General features: G+C 52.1%; 1 protein-coding gene across 1 annotated transcript in view; it reads right to left on the bottom strand.

Moving 5' to 3' along the window:
- LRSAM1 (leucine rich repeat and sterile alpha motif containing 1) overlaps positions 1–9764 on the bottom strand; it is a 39615-nt gene that overhangs the window by 20044 nt on the left and 9807 nt on the right. The window contains exons 10-13 of the mRNA XM_040631923.1: positions 7142–7232; positions 3949–4079; positions 693–722; positions 125–247 (exon numbers count right to left, since the gene is read on the bottom strand). Coding sequence (XP_040487857.1) covers positions 125–247; positions 693–722; positions 3949–4079; positions 7142–7232 — 375 coding nt within the window. The remainder of the gene's footprint in view (positions 1–124; positions 248–692; positions 723–3948; positions 4080–7141; positions 7233–9764) is intronic.

The following is a 9764-nucleotide window of genomic DNA, read 5'->3' as shown; positions in this document are numbered from 1 at the left end:
CCCCCCCCCCCCCCCCCGGTCCTGGAATATCAAGGGAGAGCTTACTGCCACCGCCTCCCCACAGCAGAGGCCCCCTGGCAGGGAGTGTGCGGACAAGCCCGACCCCACTTGGCCGCTCACTGACCTCCTTGACCGTCTGAAGGATCTCGTCCTTCTGATTGTTGCTCTGCTGAAGGAGCTGGGCATGCTCTCGCTGCCCGAGTTCCAGACGCCGTTCAAACTCCAGTTTCTCCAGCATCTTCTGTTCCTGCAAGAATACAGACCCTGGGGATGGCTGGCAAGGCTCTGCGGGCGTTAGGACATGGGAGCAGGAAGAGTACACACCTCTACTCCCAGTGCTGCAGGCTGTCGGTCTAACACTGAGCGACATCCTCCATGCCCAGTGCCTCCCATTACCCCCCCCCCACCCCCACCCCTACCCCCACCCCCGGGCCCAACTGTAATGAAACATTCTGTTCACTGGCAGAGACTAGTGGTTTACAGTCTGGGGTCCCTGACCTCCGACTGCTCATCTGTGAGGGGGAGACACCCTGTCACCACCGAGGCTGCGTAAGGATGTGGAGAGGCAACGTAGTAAGAGGGAAGTTTTAGTTTACCTAATTTAGAGACGGGAAGAACTTGTTCCCTCAAATCTTTTATAATAGATCTTTGATAAGAAGAAAAGTGACCAAGGACAAAAGACATTTTCTTACCTTCCTCTTCTCATAGTCTGAGAACCTATTCTGGGGGGAGAAAGACAGTGGTCAAGACAAGGTGGCAGCAGTGGGATTCCCGGCCCCATGGCCAGAATCGTGGGGCAGCCAGACACCGGCTCCACCCCCAGAGCACTGCCTCCGAATGGGGGGGAAGGGTAGTCGGATAAAGGGTCCCAGAGGGTTCTAGCAGACAGCAGGGCAGAGAACCTGGGCCCGGCACACTGTAGAAAGCTCTTCAGGACAGTTCTGGGGGTGCAGCCCCGAGAAGGTGTGGTGCTCCGTAAGGGGGACCAAGAGGTGGGATGTGTGGTTCCTGTCCGTACAGCATACCCGAAGTGCCCCCAAACTCTAGCTCACCAAAACACTAACACACAAAGGAACACATTCGAGTTCCTGCAGAATTGTTCTACTGAGTGAAAACCCTGGCAATAATTGGGATGGTTACTTCAGTAAGTCGTGGTGAATCCATGCAGTGGGGTAACACAACTATCACGTTAACGGGGTGAAGGTGGGGAGCTGCAGAGAAAGAGGTCTGCCACCTTTCACTGAGTGCAACAGGATTCTGTTCTTGCAAGAACCATGGCAACAAAACTCAACTCCAAGTTTTGGATCTGTTGAGATACAGAAGGTGGGACCGCAGGGGGCAGGGTGACATTCCCTTAGTTTACGTATTTCTGTATCGTTCAGACTTGTAACGAGGAGCATGAATTACTCTTGCAGTTAAACATTAACCAACACACAGATGTTCTTAAGGGGCCCTTGTATTTAGTTACCCAGCTGGGAGGCCAGGAGCTATCTGTCTGAGCTGTAAAAGTAGCATAACAAGGAAATAGAGCTTGCCCCAGGCTGAGGTAGGAGTAAAACTTTTACAACTAACTTTGAATTATACAGATAATATCGGAATATATTTTCCTTATAAAAAATTAAAACACAGCATATAAGGTATCCATGGACCATTCCCCGGCCTGAGCCTGGTTCCCTCCCGCCCCCCTGCCGTGTAACTACCATTATGAGACCTGAGAGCACGCATCTACTTCCATGTAATTTGTGTCTTTGGAAAATACAGAAGATCTGTCTGTGTGTGCTCACATATAAATATGTTTTAATGAAGCAAAATTCACATTCTGTAAAATTCATTCTTTTTAGTATGCAGTTCTAGTCACGTAACGGTCACTACAATCAAGATAGAGAACCACTCCATTACCCCCCAAAATTCTCTCGAGCCCCTTTGTCATCAGACTGTCCTCCTACCTCCCCAGCTTAATGGCTATTGCTGATCTGTTTTCCTATATATTTGGACCTTCTTTCTGAACATAAAAAGGGCACTATATTCCCTGTGTTCTGTAAGCCTGCCCTTTTCACTTACCCAGATGTCCTGTGATCCAAGCCTGAATAGATCAAGCACATAGTAGGGACAGGACACAGGTGGCTCAGCCTTTGCCCACTGGCAGACATTTAGGGGGCTTCTGATATTTTCCTACTGCAAATAAGGCTACAAAGAACATTCCTGTAAATGTGTCCTTGCCCAAGTGTCCCTCTGTGGGTATGTACCGAGAAGTGGGACTTCTGGATCATGGGCGACGGCCATTTAAATTTTTGACCCATATCATCAGGTTATCTTCCACAGCGGGAACACTAGCTTCCATTCCCAAGAGCAATTTATGAGGCCACACTCTGGCCAAGAAACTATCAAAGTGACATTTGTGCCAGTCTGAGGGAGGAAATGGTATTTTGTTTTAGTTTACCCATCTCTGATTACAAGGGGAGTTGGGCATTTTTTTTTTCATGTTTACTGATCATCAGTACTGTTTTTTGTTTTTAAGTAAGCTCTGTGCCCAACGTAAGGCCTGAGCTCACGACCCTGGGATCAAGCGTTACGTGCTCTACCGACGGAGTCAGCCAGGTGCCCCTCATCTGTGCTGGTTTATTCCGTAAAGTACCTGTTGATAGATCTTTGCCCCCCCCCCCTTTTTTCTGCTTGGGATGGTTTTCTGCTTCTTACCTCTTTGAAAGAGCTCTTTATATATTCAGTCTGCTAATCCTACATCAGAAATGTTTATTGCAAATGCTTCCTGAGAGTATAAATGGACGCAATTTCCCTGGATAGAGATCTCCCCCTCTCTAGTTCTCAGAAGAAAGATTAAACTACAAAGGCACTCACGGTGGCACTGTCAAACAGGGAAGGGGGACACCAGGGAACCTGAGATTAATTAAAAAGTCCTCGGAAGATAAGAAGCCAAACCCTTGGCAGTTGGTGCCCCCCTCCCCACCTGCCATCAGAGGCCTCGGGCTGGGGGCCCTCAGCGGGAGCACAGGTGGTGACAGAGGCAGCTTCTGATTGGCTCCAGTGCCAGGTGCCCCCGGCAAACCCTGACCAAGCTTCCTCCTCTAGGACGCCGGGGTGGTTAAGCGTTTGCCTTCGGCTTACGTCATGATCCCAGAGTCCTGGGATCATGTCCCATGTTGGGCTCCCTGCTTAGTGAGGAGCCTGCTTCTCCCTTGCCCTACTTGTGCTCTCTGTCAAATAAACAAATAAAATCTTAAAAAACAAAAAAGCAAAACAAAAAAAACTTCCTCCTCTACGCCCGTGCTAGGCTTGCTCACCGCCGGGACCAGGGAGGGCCAGCCCCTCACTGCGCTGACAGGGGGGCCTCCCTGACTTCTTCACAGAGAGCCGGAGAGTATGACAGGCGTCCTGTCCAGCGAGGGGCACGGAGGCAGGAAGCACTTGCTGAGAGACAACAAGGAACAACACAGCCACGACCCCCACGCTCGCAAAGCTTCATCCAGCAGGGGACACAGACATTAAACAAATCATCTCCCGTGTAATTCTCCACTTAGAGCTGCGATAAGTGTTCCCAAGGAAACATGGGGGCACCCGCAGAACATACAGCAGTAGACCCAACCTGGGCTGATGTGGCGGGGAGAGTTCTCGGAGGACACGGGATTCAGACACAAGGGAAGGAAAAGGCAGAGTTAGTAAGAGGTGAGCAGGGAGAATTCCAGATGGGGTGTGGGGTGGGGGTGGGGACTGCACGTTCAAAGGTCCTGAGGGGTCAGGGACCAGAGAGGAGCCTGGTGCACCTGATGTCTGGTGGGGTGGGAGGTGAGACGGCGCAGGCTTTGCGAGGGCATCTCAGCACGCTGGTCTGGACGGAGGTGAATTCCAGTTTGGAGGAGGAATCCAGGTTCTGCAGTTCCGAACATTCCCCCAGTGCCCGGGGCCCCGCGTCAGCAGGCAGTCACGCCTTACCTGCCACTCAGCCTCCTCCCTGGAGACTCTGCCTGTGGGCCCATCAGGGCTGTCCCGGGAGGTGTCGGCTCCGTCCTGCTCCAGGACTGGCAGCAAGTACTGAGAGGGAGAGTAATACTCCAGCCCTGACTCTGCAAGAGAGGACACAAACTGACCAGGAGGGAGGGGACACAGCCATCAGCTCCTGCAGCCTCCCCAGCATCCCAGCCCACCTGCCTGGTCCACTGCTCCCCTGCCCTGGACTGAACCAGACTCCCCATCTTGCTCACTAGTCCTGACGCCAGGGCCTGGAACGTGGCAAGCACTCAAGTGTCAGCTGAGTGAATAGATGGGCTGGCTAGCTGCCTCTTTACCATCCACGTGAGAATGAGGTGATGAGAAAGTCCTGGAGATTAGTGGAGAAGCCTGGGTCCATGATCTGTGTGTATGGGACCTTGGGCAAGACGCTCACCTTCTCGGGCCCTGCATAATTTTCTGCTGTATAACTTGACAGGGTTCGTACTCTTTACCCATCTTTGAGTGAGTTGCTTGCCTTATTCTTGCTGACCTACAGATGCTCTTTATATATTGCAGCTAATAACCTCAAGCCTAGAATTCATGACTATCTTCTTCCAGGTGGTAACCTTTTTAACTTAAACGATGGATCCTTTTGAGGTAAAGAACTTTCAGGTTTTAATATGGTCAAAGCTGTCTTTTGAAAATCTAAGCGGTGAAAAAATACTAAAAATCGCCAGTAGGCATATGAAAAAATATTCGAATAACCAAGGACACGACATTACAGTAATAGTAGGCTGCTTGGTTTATCCATCAGAATAAATAAACTTACAACAACTTTAAAGATGACACTTTAAAGACGTTGTTTGTGGGAAGGAGAAAAGGGTCCTCAGAAGCTTCTCTCAGGAATCTCGCGGGCGCAGTGCACAGCGCTTGGCCCCTTTCACCTGCCAGCCCCACTGCCGCCTGCGTTACAGGGATACGCCACGTGCCAGAGCGGGGTGGTTAAAATGCTCGCAACGGTGGAAGACGGAGGACCGGAAATAACCCTCTGTTCACTGTGAGGGGGACGCTACATAAGCTGTGGGGCACCACACATGTGACACACTAGGCACAACCTTAAGACAAGACAGACCCGTCCGCTGTGGGATAGGAAAAGGCCCAAGACCTACTCTCGCGTGAAAAAAGTGGGGCTCAGAATCACAACAGTGCGTTATCTTTTGTGGGTTTTAAAACATGTTTTTAAAAAAGCAAACCCCCAAACTTTACATACATGTGTATACCTACTACACTGTGTAAATAAATTGAAGTATCTCTTAAGCACATTCACTGCTTTATTCCTTGTCTTCTGCATACCTAGAAACCGCATACATACCTGAAAAACCTTTCTAAGGAAGGTAAAGGGTTGGGGCGGGGGGATGGGTGGAACAGGTGAAGGGGATTCAGAAGCGCACCGAGAGTGACAAGCACCGAGTCATGTACAGAATTAAGTCCTCATGTGGTGCCCCTGAAGCTAACATGACACTATGTTAATTATACTGGAAGGATCTGGCTGGCTCGCGCATTGGCCCGGGCGCACATTAGCGGCACCTGTTGCTCGAGGACTAATTTGGTAGGTGTGTGGCCTGAGTCGCTGTTGTGTGACGTGTAACTTTTTTTGAAGCTGTCACACACACACAGGCGACAGCACGGAGCCTTCACGTACAGCCTGAGGAATGTTTAAGAGCGAACGCACCCTTATAAACAGGACTTTTTGATGGCTGGGTCGCACGCACGGGTGACCAGTTCCCCCACCGAGCGGGATCTGGGCTGTGCCCGGTCCGGGCTACTATGAACGGTGCTGCCGCGAGTATTTCCGTACTCGGCTTTCTGACATAGAGTCACATGCACGTTCCCTGGACACGCACGCAGGTGTAGAGTTGACGGGCCACAGGGCGTCTGAACGATCAGCTTGAGGAGATGTTAACAGTAATTTTTGGAGGCAGTCTCCGACTTCCACCCCCACCCGCAGTGAGCGCGAGCTGCTGTTCCACACGTTTGTTCGTTCTTGTACTGACGTTAATTTAGCCATTTTAGGGGGCGTGGTAGGACTGACGTGTCTCTGTGCAATTTTAATGTGTTTTCCTATTGACAAAACTGATGTTGGGCACTCTTTTGGGATACTCTTGGCCATCTGGAGAGTCTCTTGTAAAACTCCTATTCAAGTCTTTTGACAACGACAGTGCGTTTTCCTTATAAATCTTTATCTGCTAGAAACAGGTGCTTTGTTGGACATGCATGTACTGCAAATATCCTTTCCAACTTCATGGCTTGCCCTTTCTGACGTTAGTGAAATGTAATTTATCAGCCTTCTATGGTTGGTGTTGCCTGTGTCCTCTTGAAGGAAGAAATTAAGGTTCTTTTTCCCACACGGATATCCAATTGATCTGGAATCATGTACTGAAAAGACTTTGCTTTCCTTTCTCATTGCTTTGCCATGGCACCTCTGCAACCCACAGCTGACCGCACGTATGAGTCTTGGCCCTGTTGTACAAGTTCCCCAGGTGACAGAAGCCCCCAATTAAGACCAACCGCTGGACAGGAGGTGGCCGGGTACTCTGCCCTGCCCCCCGGGCACCTGGACCAGTGGCAGCCCTGGGTTTTAGCTGCACTACTACTCCTCCAAGTCTGGTCTACCGTGGCCTCGGTCCTGGATGACCCTGATAACCTCTTAGCTGGTCCCTGGCCTCCACGCTTGCTTTCTCCAGGCCCTTCTCCCTGCAGGTGGAGTGAGCCCTCTCCTGTGTGACACCAGGCCCTGATGGCCTCTCGAGCTCCCCACCCGTTTCCCTCCCTTTGTGTGGGTGCCCAGCCCCCGGCCTCGTCTGCCGCACGCTTCCCACCGCCCTACCCTCTAGGCCCTTCACCATGCCTCTCCTCCCACCAGCAACAGCCTCCTCTCCTTCCTAAGTCCTAAAGGTCCTCAGCTTTCGGCCGAGCCACTTTCTCGGACCTTCCCGGACGCCCCAACCTAACCAGTAATTCCATTTCCTGTGACCATCTGCTTTGCCTGTGTCTCCTGCCAGATCTGGAGAGCTCCGAGCAGGTGGGGACTGTGGCCTCCCTGGTCTCTGCCATCCCCTGAGTCTGGGCTGGCACCGGGGGGCTGCTGGGTCCACGCTTGCTCACTGAGCAAAGGAGGCAGGGTGGCTGGCTTTACCTTTGCAGAGGAACTGCTGAATGGCCTGGGTGCCGGCACTGCACACCTCCTGCGGGGGGTAAATCATGGACGAGGCGTCGAGGCTCAGAGTCTGCAGACACAAGAGGAACCTCGTTATACGTGTTGTCAACACAATCCCTAAGCACCCGGTTTAGTTACGAAGCTGCGTGCTTACTGTCTCCTCGCCTGGCGGGGGCGCTTACCTGCCTGGCTCCTGCTGCGTCCCCAGCACCTAAACTAGTGTGTGGTGTGCAGTCAGCATGTGATTCATGTTTTTGGATAAACATAAATAAGCGGGTAAAATAGGAAATTGTAGGACAACATATAGAATAAGATTCTATAAAATTTGGAGGAATATATACCAAACTCAAAATGGTTTCCTCTAAAAGGTAGATTCTGGGGTACTTTCAACATGAAATTGGAATTTTTTAGCAATATGATTTTTTTAAGTAAGAAAAAACCCAATGTTCATACGGGCACAAATGCACCTGCTTCCAGGTTTATGAGGCCCAGGAAACGGGGACCTGGTTCACACAAATGCCCACAAAGCTGCCCACAGCCATGCTGTGAGGTCGTCTGTTGTGTTTGTTGAACCAAGCCCTCTTGCTATCCTCTCACTTCTTCCCAGAGGCCTCCTGGGAAGTTACGTAAGCCCGTTTCAGGAGCTCATACCCTCTCTGCCGGCGACAGACAGGCCCGCCTCAGGGGAAGGCCTGAGGGACCAGGTCGGAAGTGGCTGAGGTGGAAAAGCAGCTCAGACGCCCCCCAGCCCTGGTGAGCACAGCCCTTCCACCTGGGAAACGCACACTGCAGTGGGGAGTCTGCCTGGGTGTGGGGGGCCTGAGAGCAGCAAACCCCATCCTGAGAGGCCGCATCTAGAGAAAATTCACCCACATGGGTAATACCGGTCACCAACAGTAGAGCGTGCTGGATGCTGGGGCTGACCACCTTGTTAGGTGGCCACGAGCCACGCCTGGCCATGTAAGTTTACATTTTAACTAAAATGAAGGTGAATTTAAAGCTCAGTCCCTCGGTGGCACCAGCCACGTTTCAAGTGCACCGTAGCCACAGGGGGCCGGTGGCTACCGCATGGGACACACAGATTGCGGGCGTCCCTGTTATCGGCAGCGGCAGCAGCTGGACAGCGACGCCTGCGGTCATTCGGCCCCACTGTCCGCCCCGGCCCGTGCTGTCCCAGCTGTGTGCCCTTGAACAGGGCAGCCGACTTCCCTGAGGCTCGGCTCCCTCAGAGTTCAACGGGCACCAGATCGCCCAGCGGCAGGGCCGTTTGATGGGCAACAGGAGACAACACGTGAGAAAGACCTGGGCCTTAACCGAGAATGGCCGCTTACGGTCTCATCCCGAAAAAGGGTTTGTCCAAGGTGCCACCAAGAAGCTCAAAAGCTTTTTTTTTTTTTTGAAGAATGGATGTCAAGTACGTCACTCTCAGAGCTCCCACAAGCTGACTTACGAGGGCTTCAGAATATGAGCCGCCGTGCGCCGTGCGCTCGGGTCCGGCGGCCACTAAGCACGTGGGGCTCAGTTTATTTCAGTACAAACCAGGGCGCCTGGGTGGCTCAGTCGGTTTAAGCGTCTCACTCTTGATTTCAGCTCAGGTCATGATCTCAGGGTCGTGAGATCGAGCCCTGAGTGGGGCTCTGCGCTCAGCGGGGAGTCTGCTTCTCTCCCTGGCCCTCTGTCCCTCCCCCTGCTCTCACACATGCACACACTCTCTCTCTCTCCCAAACAAATAAATAAATCTTTAAAAAAAAGGTACAAGTAAACATGTACTTCCTTGGTCATACTAGTCACACTTCCAGTGCTCAAGGGCCACTGTGGCTAGTGGCTACCGACTTGAGACAGCATAGTCACTGGGCATTTCCATCACTGCAGAAAGTTCTGTTGGACAACACTGTCTAGCCCGCTGAGGGAGAGGGGCTGAGCATCCTGTCCCTTCTCAGGCAGGCTGCCACAGCGGGAGGGACCTGCTGCTGGGGTCAGCCCCCTTCCTCTGCTATCTACATGCTCACCCACCCACTTCTGACACAGACGCCGAGGCTCAGCAGTCTGGCCTGAGAGGTAATTCACTGATGGCTCATCAGAGGATTCTGGGATTTTGGCCAGACTATGTGTCATCGTGGATAGATAGGGCCCTGTTCCAGAAGGTTGAGTTGCACAGAGGTGAAGCGCACAGACCCTCAATTCAGACCGCCTGCTTTTCCATCCCAGCCCTGCTGTCGCTAGCTGTGTGGACCCTCTGCAAGCTCCTTAAATCGTCCATGGCTCAGCGTCTTCATCTGCAAATGGGCACGGCGGAATCCGGCTGGCAGGATTTTCCCGAGGATGTTCCTGAGGATTCAGGGAACTGACACCTAGCCTCGTAAGCACCAGATAAACGTGGGCTGTCTTGTCATCACGACTGTGAGAGCCCCCACCTTCCCTGAGCAAGCTGCCTTGTGTCAGTGTCGGTTAAGGCCTGAATTGTGTGCGCCCCCAAAACACACATACTACGTCCCAATCCCCTGTACCTCAGATATCACTGTATTTGAATATAAGGTCTTTAAAGAGGTAAACAAGTTTGAAATGACGTCACCAGGCCGGGCCCTAATCCAGTATGACTGGT

This window comes from Ursus maritimus, unplaced genomic scaffold (genome assembly GCF_017311325.1).
Source record: "Ursus maritimus isolate PB19 unplaced genomic scaffold, ASM1731132v1 scaffold_17, whole genome shotgun sequence".
NCBI lineage: Eukaryota > Metazoa > Chordata > Mammalia > Carnivora > Ursidae > Ursus > Ursus maritimus.
Note: the sequence above shows the minus strand (reverse complement) of the source record. Positions and strands in the feature narration are given on the sequence as shown.